The 13,780-nt window shown below is 35.3% G+C and overlaps 1 protein-coding gene across 1 annotated transcript; it reads left to right on the top strand.

Annotated features, from left to right (window-relative positions):
• Nucleotides 1-2,118: 2,118 nt before the first annotated feature.
• On the top strand, nt 2,119-5,848 carry LOC107782197 (uncharacterized). Its single transcript, XM_016603051.2, has 5 exons — nt 2,119-2,562; nt 2,909-3,014; nt 3,439-3,562; nt 3,889-4,782; nt 5,034-5,848. Exons 1-5 carry the CDS (start codon nt 2,388-2,390, stop codon nt 5,439-5,441), a joined length of 1,707 nt encoding a protein of 568 aa, XP_016458537.2. The 5' UTR covers nt 2,119-2,387; the 3' UTR covers nt 5,442-5,848.
• Nucleotides 5,849-13,780: the final 7,932 nt, after the last annotated feature.

Raw genomic sequence — 13,780 nt, 5'->3', positions numbered from 1 at the left:
GACATAAAAACTTAATATGCATCTAAAGTCTATTTATGGCTTATATGACTTAACTTATATGACAATCTTTGAAGGATTTAAATCGCTTGAAGCATATACAATTCTTGGTCCCGAAGTACCGTATGATAAGTGTAATTTATGCACATATGTATTTTGCTATAACTATAAGCATGATAATATGATAGCGAGAATACCTCTATGGAGATATTGAAAAGGCCATTCTACGGCAGTTTATGAAGACATTACTATCAAGAATGATGATTTCAAGATGCAATATATTCATTCAAGTTAATATGGCTGATTTGTTTATCAAGTCTCTACCAAAGATCGTTTGAAGATGGTGCACAAGATTGGAATGCAAATGCTTAAAGATGTGAATTAATGCTCTCATCAGGGGGAGTTAATACGCGTTGTACTCTTTTTCCCTTACAAAGTTTTGTTCCACTGGGTTTTCCTTGCAAGGTTTTTAACGAGGCAACCAAAAGGCGTATTGTTAGATATGTGTACTCTTTTTCCTTCTCTAGAATTTTTTTTCCATTGGGTTTTATTTAGTTAAGGTTTTAACGAGGCACATTATCTGTTGGATAGACATTCAAGGGGGAGTATTATAAATAGAATTCTATTTAAGGTGAATGTCTATATTCTAGAGAAATTCTAGGGTTTATTACTTGGTGATTAAGTCACTCTCTCCCTATAAATAAAGGGTTCTACTCCATTATAAATCATCCCATATCAATAAGAATTCTCTTCTCCCTACATTTCTATGCAATACTCTTCTTCTTCTCTTATTGTTTTATAACACATCACTCATATTCTTCAATTTTTCCATTTTTGTTATTCACGGGTTTTCTACCAAAAGAAAGAAAGGGGAAAAAACAACTGCAGCGTTGAGTGACTAGTCAACTTAAAGATGCCTCATTTTGCATTTAATTAATTGAATCATTATTCGTCAACTTCTAGAAGTTTAAAAAAAAATCGTATGTTGTAAAAGCTAAGCACACGCCTTTGGATCCCATATTTTAATTATGAGATTAATAGAATTCATACTTTTCCACAGTACGAACATGTATTGTTTTCCCTAAAAACCACCAGAAATAATTTTTTGCAACGAGAAACACCATCATAATATATAATCAAGCATATTTAATGTACCATAACTCTTTAGACTCGTAAATAACAAACACAATAGGAAAGAATTCCCCATACTTAGTCGGTTATTACTTATTAGCCTACACTGTGGGCACCGACAATATCGACTAATATTTACAAAAGAAAAATGTGGTGGACAGTCATTAACATGATTAAAACAACTTACAATGAAGAATCGAATATTCGACAAATAGCCAAAACTAACATGCTGACTCGAAAATTCGTTTGACTAATTATGTATGAGTTCTCTAATAATCATTATTGATGTGGTAAAACTTCAAAAGTGAACCATTGGGATTTGGGAACCGTCCTCTAAAAAAACAAAGTTGCACTATTTTTTATCAAAATATTTATCTTTATAACCAAATGGTGTCGATTTTTCTTAATTTACTTTTTCTAATCATATCGTGTCGATTTTTTCATAAAAGAAAACTGATTTTCTATAAAATTTAATAATTTTTCAATAGTTTAAAAAGTTAGTTATATTCACACTGCTTAATATACTATCATTTATATATAATGTATTCTTTTTGTCTCATTTTATATAATGTTTATACTATTTCATGAGTTTAACATGTATTTTTATTTTCAGTACTTTTTCATAAAAGTAATCATTGTACTTTTATAAAAAAATTATTCACTAATGATTTGGTTATAAAAACCTAAGCATATCCAATAAACACAAAAGAAGTTATTTCACATTCATACTCCAAACTCACTATTTATGTGGTAAGGGAAGAAACTATTATAAAAAACTTATAGGGGTTTTCCCACTTTAATAAGATTATACGGTACGAATTCAATTTAATTAACATTTCAAGTTAGAAAAACTATACTATGTAGCGGTTTTTAAAAATAACAGTCGAATCAATAGATATATATTAACAAATATAATTATTCTTGGCCAAATATGTAATTTGCCCATAAAAGGTTACCAAAAAAAATGTGTGATAAAAATAAGGAAGTAGGGGGAAATAAAGGAGGCAGAGGAAGGGAGGGAGAGAGGGGGGAACACACCGACCCTCTCTTACCTGTCTCTCTGTCAGTTTATTACTATTCCTAACATCCTTTCTTTCTTTCCTTCTTCTTCTTCTATTCTCCCCAAAATCTGCAGCCTTTTCTCTCTCTCTCTCACTGTTAAAGTCCGAACAGATCTGCTCAATCTCCGGCAACATTACAAAAAGAAAAGGCTTTCATATTTGTTAACGTCCATTTTAATTAGTTATAAGTGAAGAACGATGAATCGGAGCTTCAGAGATTCAATGATCAGCGGGAAGAATTTTCCTATATCGTCACAGCACCGGCGAGGTCTTAGTCTTAACGGAGCTTCTAGAGAGCAGCATGATGATAACTTGGATCTCTTCTCCAAAAGTCGCCGCAGTATCTCCGTTGCATCCTCCGACGAATCCGATGGTATGCCTTTTTTCTTACGTTTCTTATTATTTACGTTGTATTTTACGCTTCCTCATTATCACAAGTTTAATATGCCTCATCTGCATTATTGGCCGCAAAATACATATACATACACAATTGCTTCTAAATCACAATCTAGTTGAGAGCCGCTATATGTATGCAATCTTCATTATAGCTAGCACTCCTCTTTGAGGATTAATTAGTTGGACAAATTTCTAGTTGTAAAAATTAGTCTGTCCGGAAATATATATGCTACTCTTGACTATTAAGCTCTAATTTTTTCAATAGTTTTCCTTTTTATTTAAGTAATTTTTTTAAATTTGTTTTGGTTGCTCTGTGCCTGCAGTTTCGGTTAAACTGGGGAGGCTTTCAATTGGATCAGTGAAGCAAGTAAAGAGTGGATTAGAGGATCTGATAGCATCTACCGAGGGAGATAAGCATGATTACGATTGGTAAATCTGCATCTTTGCAATATTAGATCTCGCCTCTTAATTATTTGTTTGGACTAACTCAAATTACATGGGGAACTACTACAATTTTAGTATTAACTGCTCTGTGTGTTGAATTCATACTGATTACAAAGTCAATGACTGTTCCTGTTAAAGGAGAATAGTTCCTCTAATTTCTAACTAGGTCACTAGTCGGGTGCTCAAATATTGGCTAAGAGACACGGTATCATCCTAAATATACCTTTGTTGAGCAGCAGTCGCCGAGAGCTGTAGTAGTGTATATTAAATGTATCAACTTAAGGCCAGTCGTCTTCATATAGCCGACACAGTCAAATTAAGCTATGTTTCCCTTTCCATGTCTAATAAATGAAGAAGGGAAAGCATTATTGATTCCTCACTCACAGTCGTCGTGTTTTCATTTCTATAGGCTCCTCACTCCGCCAGGAACTCCCCTTGTTCCTTCATCAGATGGAGGTGAATCAAAACCAGCTTCAGCGGCTCCAAGAGGAAGCTCATTGGGCAGATCTGCCTCCACTACTAAGGCCTCAAGGGTAAGTCTCTATGTTTCTGTATTTATCATGTCTTTGGAATTGTGGAATTCATATATATCGATATCAATGGTCTTTAGAGTTGAGACTTACTTCTCCATGAAAACTTTCTCAATCCCGTCGTCTATCACAATCCACATTTTTTTTAAATTCACAGTCATCATTATTTTAGGTTATTGTTGCCCAATATCTTTACTTTTGAAATGTGTTGTTGGACCTCTATCATACAAACTAGATAGATGGCTATCTAGAATATCAGTTTCACAGGCTTGTAACGCTCACAAATTACCTTGCCAAGTAGTTGTGCTGATAAAATAATTTGTTTTCAGCTTTCAGTGTCTCATTCAGAGAGCAATACTCCTGCAAGACCAACTCGGAGTAATTCTGTGACTCGACCTTCCATTTCTAGCTCTCAGTACAGTAGTTACTCAAATAAATCAGGCTCTATTCTAAACACAAGCTCTGCATCAGTCTCCTCCTATATTAGACCATCTACGCCGACAAGCCGTTCTTCTTCTTCAGCCAGGCCTTCCACCCCGACTTCCCGTGCAACTGTGTCCAGACCTTCAACTCCTTCTAGAGCCCGCCAAGCCCCAAGTACTCCTTCTAGGACAACCCAAAGCTCAAGGCCTTCTACTCCAACTTCCCGGGCCCAAATACCAGCAAACTTGAGTACCCCTGCTGCTCGGTCTACTTCAAGGCCTTCAACACCTACTCGTCGGAACATAACACCTTCATTGTCTCCAGCTTCTAGATCGTCAACTCCAGCAGGGCGCTCTGTCACCAATGGACGACCTGCAGCTTCTGTTTCTCGTCCAAGCTCCCCTAGTCCCCAAGTTCGTCGACCATCACAACCAATAGTTCCCCCAGATTTTTCACTTGAAACGCCTCCAAACCTACGCACAACTCTGCCAGACAGGCCTCTGTCTGCTGGTAGGTCCAGGCCAAATCCTTCTGTCACTACCAAGGCAAATGCAGAAATCCCAAGTGTGGCAAATCCTCGGAGACAGTCATCACCCATTGTTAGCAGGGGAAGACTAACAGAACCCTCTGGTAGAGGACGAGTGCTTGGCGGAGGGCAACTTAATGATATTTCTGATTCCCGCAGGGCTTCACATGTCTCAGAATTGTCTACAAGGAAGCCTGTAAAGGCTGCTACTGATAGCACGGGACTTGGAAGGACAATTTCTAAGAAATCTCTTGACGTGGCAATCAGGCATATGGTAAGTACGGTCTTCAGATTTTGCATCGAGCAGATTCTTTTGTTATGATCAAATTACTAAATTTGTATAGCAATTCTTAACTGCTGATCTGGTTCAATTAGCTTCTATTCTGCTTATGGTTGTTGGTGAAGTGATTTCGACAATTAAAGGCTTAATTGTGTGTTCTATTTGATGCTGTATGGGTTTCCTTGAACTGCCAAAGAGCAGGGAAGTTTGTTGTACTTAACAGTGTGGACACATTGCTGCTGCAGGATATTAGAAATGGCCTTAATGGTGTTCGTCCACTTTCTGGCTCAACCCTCTTTCCACATAGTATTCGCTCCACAAATGGGAAAAACCAGCCTTCTCATGGTTCGACTGCCCCATCCTCTACCAATGAGAATGCATCTTACCACTACAATGGTAATCTTCCTGAGAATGGAAATTACCTTAACAGGTTATCTGAGAATGGGAGTGAAGAGGGCAAGTCTCAATATTCAGCAAAATTGACAGACATTGATATTTATGAGAGTTCTCGTTATGATGCGCTTCTGCTGAAAGAGGATTTGAAGAACACAAATTGGCTGCACAGCATCGATGACAAGTCGGATCAAGAAACGTTATTTGACAACGGATTTGAGTCGCTACCTGAACCTTTTAGCCCTTTGCAGCATTTGTGAAGTGATTTTCCTTTCTGTTAATGCTAATTTTTATTCTTTTGAGTTTTTATTTGTTACTAAATCATTTATTTGCAAAAGAAGATAAGAAGAGATGGAATGTGGCAAATTAGCCCATCAGAACTGTGAAAGGCAACCTACTATATCTATTTTGTTTCCATTATTATGCTAGTAAAAGGACTGTATTTGTATTCCATATGCCACGAGAAGATGGTGGTTGCGACAAATTATGGATGCTAGCTGATCTTATCCAGTTGAAATGAAGCCTATTTCTTCGTAGTACATTGTTGGGCCTTTAATGGTGGCAACAAGACTTTAGTCTATGTTCATTCTGTTTGGGTACCCCAGAAGTGTAAATGGAAGCTCATTGCTGAGCATATTTAATGATAACTTGATTTGGTCCTAACAAACCGAAACTTATATGCTGAGATATTTATTATTTGCTTGATTTTGTCCTTACAAACATTTAAATCCAAACTTGAGCAAACCAACTATTAGTAGATGTAAATCATAACTCTTCAACTTGAAAGCGGTACAGGGAAATAAAGTGAACATGTTCAACAGTCACTTAAATAAGCAAACCCGTTCATTCAATCTTTGGGTTCAATACTTCAATAAGGCGAAAAAAAATCAGAAATAGTCCTGTTTAGGAATGGTAGTTGAAAAATAGCCACAGTTTCAAAAGTAATTGAAATTTAGTCACTTTTTATGTAAAGATAAAATTTAAACAAAAACACTCTTAATTCGATTTCCAGCATAATATGCTGGAGTTTGAATTTTTTACTATGATTCCAGCATAATATGCTAGAATTTTATATTACATCATAATATGCTGGAAGTTTATATGCAGGAGCTCCATAATCCCACGTATTATGCTGGAACTTTTCGTGTGCTGGAGTTCCAACATAATATGCTGGAAGTTCATACACAGAAGTTTCATAATCATGCATATTATGTTGGAATTTTCCACATTTCAGCAAAACAGTGGAAACGCTGGCCGTTTTCCGATTATCAGTCCGGAAAATAGCTAGCCCGTGCTATTTTTACTAAATATGGTAAAAATAGCATGGACTAGCCAGTTTTCGGGTTGATCATTCAAAAATATCCAGCGTTTGCAAAGTCATTGAAAAATAGCCACTATTTTGTTGCAACACGGAAAGTTCCAGCATAATATACTGGAGATTGTTGCACATGTGTATGAACTGGAACTCCAGTATATTATGCTGGAATATACTAGACTTCCAGCATAATATATTGGACTTCCAGCATAATATACTGGAGTTCCAGTATAATATACCGATCCAGCATATTATGCTGGAAGTCCAGTATATTATGCTGGAGTATTTTCCGGATTTTGAACAGTGTTTTCACTCAGATTTATCTTTACATGAAAAGTGGCTAAATTTCGATTATTTTTAAAACTGTGGTTATTTTTGAATGACCACTTGTAAATCTGGCTATTTTTTAATTTCTCCCCTAATTATGCCCACCGGCTAAGCCCATATAAGAACCTTCGATGAGTCTATAAAAGAAGATCAGTAAGGAATATATTTGTATCTGAACTTATAAGGGATCTTTACACTGTTCAGCCACTCCCCCAAATGAATACTTGAGTCTAATGTTGCCGCTCATACTTAATGCTATTTATCTAAATTAACTTAAGTGATCTGGTATTTATCTTAAATATTTTTATATCCTAAGTGCATTACAGTTTAACTTAATGTAACGCCAGAAATACCCAGTGGAGCACATAATACCCACTCCATAAAATTTGCGTAGAACACAAAATACAAAGAGTAAAGGACGCCGTAGTGGATCTACTTTCTCGAAATTTGATATTATAGTGTACTACTACTATTCTGGATCCTGTCGTTTTCATTTATTGCATCTTTGGATGAGGGATTATAGAGCTTATTAGGTCACCTACACCAATAATAAAAATAGGATTAGTCCCTCTTGAAAGATATGCCTTTTTGTTTACTTGAAAATTGAAATTTACAACTTTGACTAAAATTGATCCCTCATCCACATATGCTTTGTGTTTTCTCCAGGTAAGCAGATCTGAAGCAGGGCGGATTTAGACCCAAATTATAGTGTACGTGAATCCGTAGTCTTTATATCAAACTAGGTTATATATATTCCAAGAAGTGATCTAATATTATTTGGTGACCCTTACCTTCTAAAAAAGTTAAATGGTACACTTGGTTATATGCTTAGTTATTTGCCCAAAGATTACTTTTGTGCTGAAATAAATTGGATGAAGATGGATTAAATAATGGGTTAAGTTCAATTCCTCCAACTCTTATCAAGTTTTAATTTCTTCATTATAGCTATTTATAACATAGTATCAAACAAAATAAATTTAATTTTTTTCTGAAAGGTTTCTCATGGGTCAATTTGAGCTAATATGTAAACCCAAATTTTAGATAATGATCCGAGTTAATAAATGGATGGATTGAGTAGGTCATGTTTATTGGGCTGATTTTGCCACCGCTAAGTACACATTTGGTATACCGAATAGGAATCAACTTAAATAGCCGCTCACCCAATTGATTAAACTAAAGATAGCCGACAAATATATAATAGTATATGTATAATTCATGTATAATATATGTATAACTATGTATAATGAGTTTATTATCTATAATATTGACTACAAAATATAAATAGTAAATCTGGACGACTATTTATGTAAAGATCTCATCGCATATTTACCAAAGTTTGTTTATGTTCCTACGGAGTACAAATAATTGAGCAACTACCTCGGGGCATTTTCATACATACCCACTTTTGGGGTCAGTATTGAAGTTATACCCGCATTGCATAAAAATTTACAAAGTGTATCCGTTAGGATTCGTAGTTCAATCTCTTCAATGCAACTTCAAAAATTAAATTTGAAGTTCTTATACCTTTCGGATGCAACTTCAAAAATATCGAATCTTAAGTAGTTCAATATATTTAATGCAACTTTAGATTTCGAATCTTAAGTTTTGAAACATAAACTTGTTTTTCTCGAATTTCAGCAATTCAATACATGATTCAATGCCCAAATCTGCTCAAAATGAGCTCAAATTTGAAACATAACTTTCAAATATCATAAAGAACAAATCTCAATCATCAAATTGTCAAAAACAACAACAAATTTAATAAACCTATTTTGCAACTAAAAAAAAAAAGAAGAAACTCTAAGCACAAAGAAGAAAATAACAGTAAAGAAGAAAAGAAAAGTATATGTATACGAAGTTATACAAAAATTGAATATCAATTAATTTTTCTTAAAAAGTGAATACAAATTCAATAGGTAGTGCAAAACTGGATGCCCACATGAAAATTTTACAATTACCTCAACTGTACAAGTCCAATGTGCTCAATCTCAATTACAGCGCACTAAATCTCTACTCACTAGGTAAATCATCTCCCAAGCTACATCCTGAATTACTAGATATTTATTTGGGTTCAATCATTAAAACTAGAATATTACCAAAAATAAACCAATAGAAAAGGTGAAATATTTTTCTAAATCTTGTTGTATTACTACCAGTAAAGGCTTAAGGAAACGCTGTTCATCATGTAATCTAGTGTTAGATCTTGGATTTTAACTAGGTGGGTGCATATCCATTTTATAGTCAAAGTCGCTTTCTGATAATGAGTGTAAACTTAACTAGTTTAAATATTTTACTTACAATTATTGAGTTATGTCATAATGAGTGTACATCATGTAAAAAAAAAAGTGCCCCCCCCCTCCCCCCCTCCCCCAACCAAAAAAAAATGAGAAAGAAAAAATGAAGCGATAATGTGTGAAAGGAAAAATAGAGAAGTAGGGAGGAAGGAGCGACGCATGTGAAAATAGTAGTAAGCCATGTGAATCTGGATGTAGAAAAGGCAATTTCAAAATTCGCATTGAATATGTCGGTTGAATCTCCCCCTCACCGGTAGGGGCGGAGCTAGGCTCAATAATTTTAGTTTAAACTTTATATTTGTGTAAGTAATTAGTTAAATATATATAAAAAATAAATTTAAAATCTAATGCGCAAGATGATGCAATAATAATTATTAATTTATAAGAAACATGATCCATAAGCTGGCTTTATTCATCAATGGCAGTTGCCAACTCAGGTCAACCCACACTTGAGCCATTATAATTAGTATTTCATTTTTTCTGCAGTACTAACTAACTCTTTTGATATAGCATGTGCAAAACATCTCACTTTCCTTTAATCAAATTCTTTATAAATAAATAAAAAAAAAAATAGAAATGGATAGGTTTTGTTAGGGTACGCATTTTCAACAACATATGCAAGCATACCTATATTACCTAAGTCGGCATCAGTAAAACGGAGCAATTAAAACAATGGTGTAGTACATATGTGCCGTGCTAAAATTCTGTATTTATACTCTAGGGACGTTATTGTCTCTCATAATTGTTTGGTCTTATTTGCTCAATAAATTTCATCACACCTGTGTTGAGTCCAAAGTTGAGATTCTCGTGTTCCAAAGCATTTACCAAGAATATAATGTTCGAATTGGTATAGGTCTATAGACTAAAATCATCTTTTCGTTTTTTGCTAATTCACTAATAAAGTATCTCAGTTTGTATAATTAAGCTATACGAGCCTGCTATGTATATATACGGTTGGGCTTATTAGTTAACAATTAGCTAGAGGAAGATTAGTCTATTCCAAAATTGACTAAGCGCCCATCTTTCTTTAATCATCATATCATATCATACAATATTATAGTGGGAAGCTCTTAAGTAAAAGTTAAATTACCAAAATGCCTACAAAAAATTAGTGGACTTTTATACCCTTAACAAATAAATAAACAAATTATTTCTTATTATACTCGTAGTAGCTAAACTATTGAATAAAAAGCTAAAAATATTTCATAGTAAATAGCCTTTATCGTGATAATGGTGTTTAAATCTCTTCAACCTCTTATCATTATTACGCTCTCGAAAATCATCACCAATTAAAACTATTACAAACAAACCGTGATTGATAATGTATGTCTACTAATAAGGCTTAATTTTCATTAATGTTCAAAAAAAAATTATTATAATTTCTTCAATAATAAAATACGTATATGTATGAAGTGTTCTTTTAATGCATCAACCTTTTCTTATAAGAATTCATAGCTAAGGATTATGAAAATTAATGTGGTAATTAATAGTTTCATTTAAACACACAAAAAATATAGGGGGAATGAAGGGGCAAATGTTAAATCGATAAAAAGGGAAGAGATAAAGACAAGGTAGTTTAAATTAAATTGTAATGACCCGGTTGATCGTTTTGTGTATTGTAGCCACATTTCCCTATTTATTGCCTCCTCTATGTTCATTTATCGTTATGTGACTTGTCGGAGTGGTTGATTTGGTTTCGGGGAGGTTCCGGAGTGAATTGGGACACTTAATCCCAAGGTTGGAAGGTTAAGTTGAAAGAGTTGACTGGAGTTTGACTTTTGTGTGGATGACTCTGGAATGGTATTTTGATGAATCCAATAGGTTCGTATGGTAATTTTGGACTTAGGCGTATGTCCGGATGTTGATTTGGAAGTCCATAGGTTGATTTTATTTTTTTGGCGAAAGCTGAGAAGTTGAAAGTTTGGAAAGTTGAAAGGTTTGACAGAGAGTTGACTTTATTGATATCGGGTTCACATTTTAATTTCGGGAGTTAGAATAGGTCCGTTGTGTCATTTGGGACTAGTGTACAAAAATGAGATCATTCGGAGTTGATATGATATGGTTTGACATGAGTTTTAGAAGTTGGAAGTTCATTAGTTTTATTAGGCTTGAATTGGGGTGCGATTCATGATTTTGGTGTTGTTTGATGTGATTTGAGGATTCGACTAAGTTCCTATTGTATTTTAGGACTTGTTGTTAAGTTTGGATGGGGTTCCACGGGCTTCGAGTACATTTCAGATGATTGCCGGATCATTTTTAGACTTTGAGAAATAATAGATTTGAGAGTTCTAGTGCAATTGTACCTGCGAGGGATTTGGCCGTATGTGCGAGGTCGCAGAAGTGGCCTATTGAACGCAGAAGCGAGAAAGGCTAGGTCTGCAGAAGAGGATGGGTATCCGCAGATGCGGAGCCGTAGGTACGGCCTTGGAAGTAGGTGCGAGGTTGGTCTAGCTAGGGGAGGCCCGCAGATGCATGCATTTTTCCGCAGAAGCGGAGTCGCTTCTACGATGGATGGACCATATAAGCGGAATGTGGCTGGAGGATCAGAGACCGCAGATGTGAAATTACTGCAGGAGCGAATTCATAGATGCGGGTACCTGACCACAAAAGCGGTAGGTCGGGGATTTAAGTTGAGTTCGCAGAAGCGTGGTTTTGACCGTAAAAAGGGTATGGCAGGTGCGATTTTTGGGTCGCAGATGCGGGATCGCTGGGCAAATTTTATAATTGAGGGTTTCATTGTTTTTCTCATTTTGGGAGTTTTGGAACTCGGCTAAGGCGATTTTGGGAGACTTTTTGTTGCAATTGAAGATGTATGTAAAGATTATTCAATTAGGATGATAGATATTGATTACCCATTGATTATTACACCTAGTTTATGTGAATTTGAAGTGAAATTTGTGAATTTAGGCTATGATATTGGAGGGTGAGATTTGGTGATTTGGGGGCCAATTTGTGAATGGAATTTGATGAAAATAGTACGTTTGGACTCATAATTGAATGTATATTTAGAATTTGTGAATTTTGTTGAGTTTTCGGGTGCGAGCCCAGAGGTTACTTTTTGGGGTTGACTTTGCATATTTAATTCAAGACCTTAGACTTATCATTTATAATTATTTTTTATGGCTTTTAATTGATGATATTAAATTGCTTTGGCTATATTCGAGTCGCTCGGAGGCCGATTCGCATGGCAAGGGATTTTTGGAGTATTGATTTGCGCATTTTGAGGTAAGTAACATATCTAAACTTGGATTTGAGGATAATTATCCTTGAGAACTATGTTATTTGTGATATGTTGGGTAACTGTGGGAGTGCACCGGAGTAATCATGATCAGGGTTGACTTTTAGACTATTGTTCTATCATACCTTATTTTATCTATATTTTTCCTACTTGTTCGATTATCTTACCTGTAATTCATATTAGAAATCATGTTTAGACTGTGTATTTATTTGGTTGAGACCTAATGAGGCTATTTCTGTTGTTTTGAGCTATTTGACTTAACTATAATTATACACTCAATCATGATTCTTCATTTGCCTATAATCTCAGTCTCTATACATTATTCATTATTACATCATATGTTGTTGTTTTCCATATGTTTTACTGTTTGGGCTGGGTGCTATGAGATTGTGAGTCTTTGAGACTTGAGAGGTTGATGACTGAGGTGGGCCTTGGAGCCGTGTTGAGAGTAATATTTGGATCGGGTTGCACGCCGCAACATGCCATATTGGATTTATATATATTATTATCGGGTTGCACGCCGCAGCATGCCATATTGGTTTTTGATTAGTGCTTGGGCAGGATCCGCCCCTCCAGAGTCTGACATGCCAGCAATGAGCACAGACACAATAATATATACATGTGCTTTGGTGAGGGGCATTGATATCAGAAATCCGTTTTTGTGTGTGTGTGTGTGTGTGTTATAAGGTAGGCATTTGAGTCAGGCACTTTAAGTGTGCTGAGAGTGAGATTACTTGAGGATATCACTGTGAAATCATGAACTTGACATGCATATTTGACATGTAGGCATATAGATGTATTTTTCTCATGCTAGCTAGTAAATAAAATTATTCTTATCTGGGTTGGGCTGTAAATTATTACACTTAGAAAAGAATGTCTAAATTCTTGTAATGTGAACTAGCTGAATATGATAATTCCTTTGAGCTATTTAGTGTTACTGCTATCGTTACATCTTGTGTTGTTATTGATATTGGTCTCTGACTATTTCATTTGAGATTGTCACTGCTTTCAGCCCAAGGTTAGGTTTGTTACTTATTGAGTAAATAGGGTCGGTTGTACTCATACTACATTCTGCACTTCGTGTGCAGATCCAGGTACTTCCAGATGTGGTGATAGCTAGAGCTGTGTTGGTACCATTACTTGAGAGACTATGAGGTAGCTGCTATTACGTCCGCAGACCTTGAAGTTCTCTTTCATTTATTTCCTTTGGTTTTATTCTATTGTATAGGTAGTTGTATTGAGGATTTGGCTTTATATTTTGATATTCAGTAGTGCTCAAGTGCCCGTTAACACCAGGTCATTGTGAATGTTGTAGTAGTGTTGTTGTTGCTTTCTCAGCTATTTCATAATATTTCTGTTGTTGAGTTCATTAAACCTTGATCTACCAAATTCGTTGTTATTATATGACTATTAGCTTTTTATCAA

Source organism: Nicotiana tabacum, chromosome 10, assembly GCF_000715075.1.
Source record: "Nicotiana tabacum cultivar K326 chromosome 10, ASM71507v2, whole genome shotgun sequence".
NCBI lineage: Eukaryota > Viridiplantae > Streptophyta > Magnoliopsida > Solanales > Solanaceae > Nicotiana > Nicotiana tabacum.
The sequence above is the reverse complement of the archived record's forward strand: the minus strand, read 5'-3'. Positions and strand labels throughout refer to the sequence as shown.

Bases quoted from the DNA above. Each gene is read 5' to 3' on its own strand.
- LOC107782197 (XM_016603051.2), top strand. From the start codon at position 2,388: ATGAATCGGAGCTTCAGAGATTCAATGATCAGCGGGAAGAATTTTCCT. The intron at 3,015-3,438 runs GTAAATCTGCAT...TCATTTCTATAG, and splicing joins GATAAGCATGATTACGATTG to GCTCCTCACTCCGCCAGGAA. The intron at 4,783-5,033 runs GTAAGTACGGTC...TTGCTGCTGCAG, and splicing joins ACGTGGCAATCAGGCATATG to GATATTAGAAATGGCCTTAA.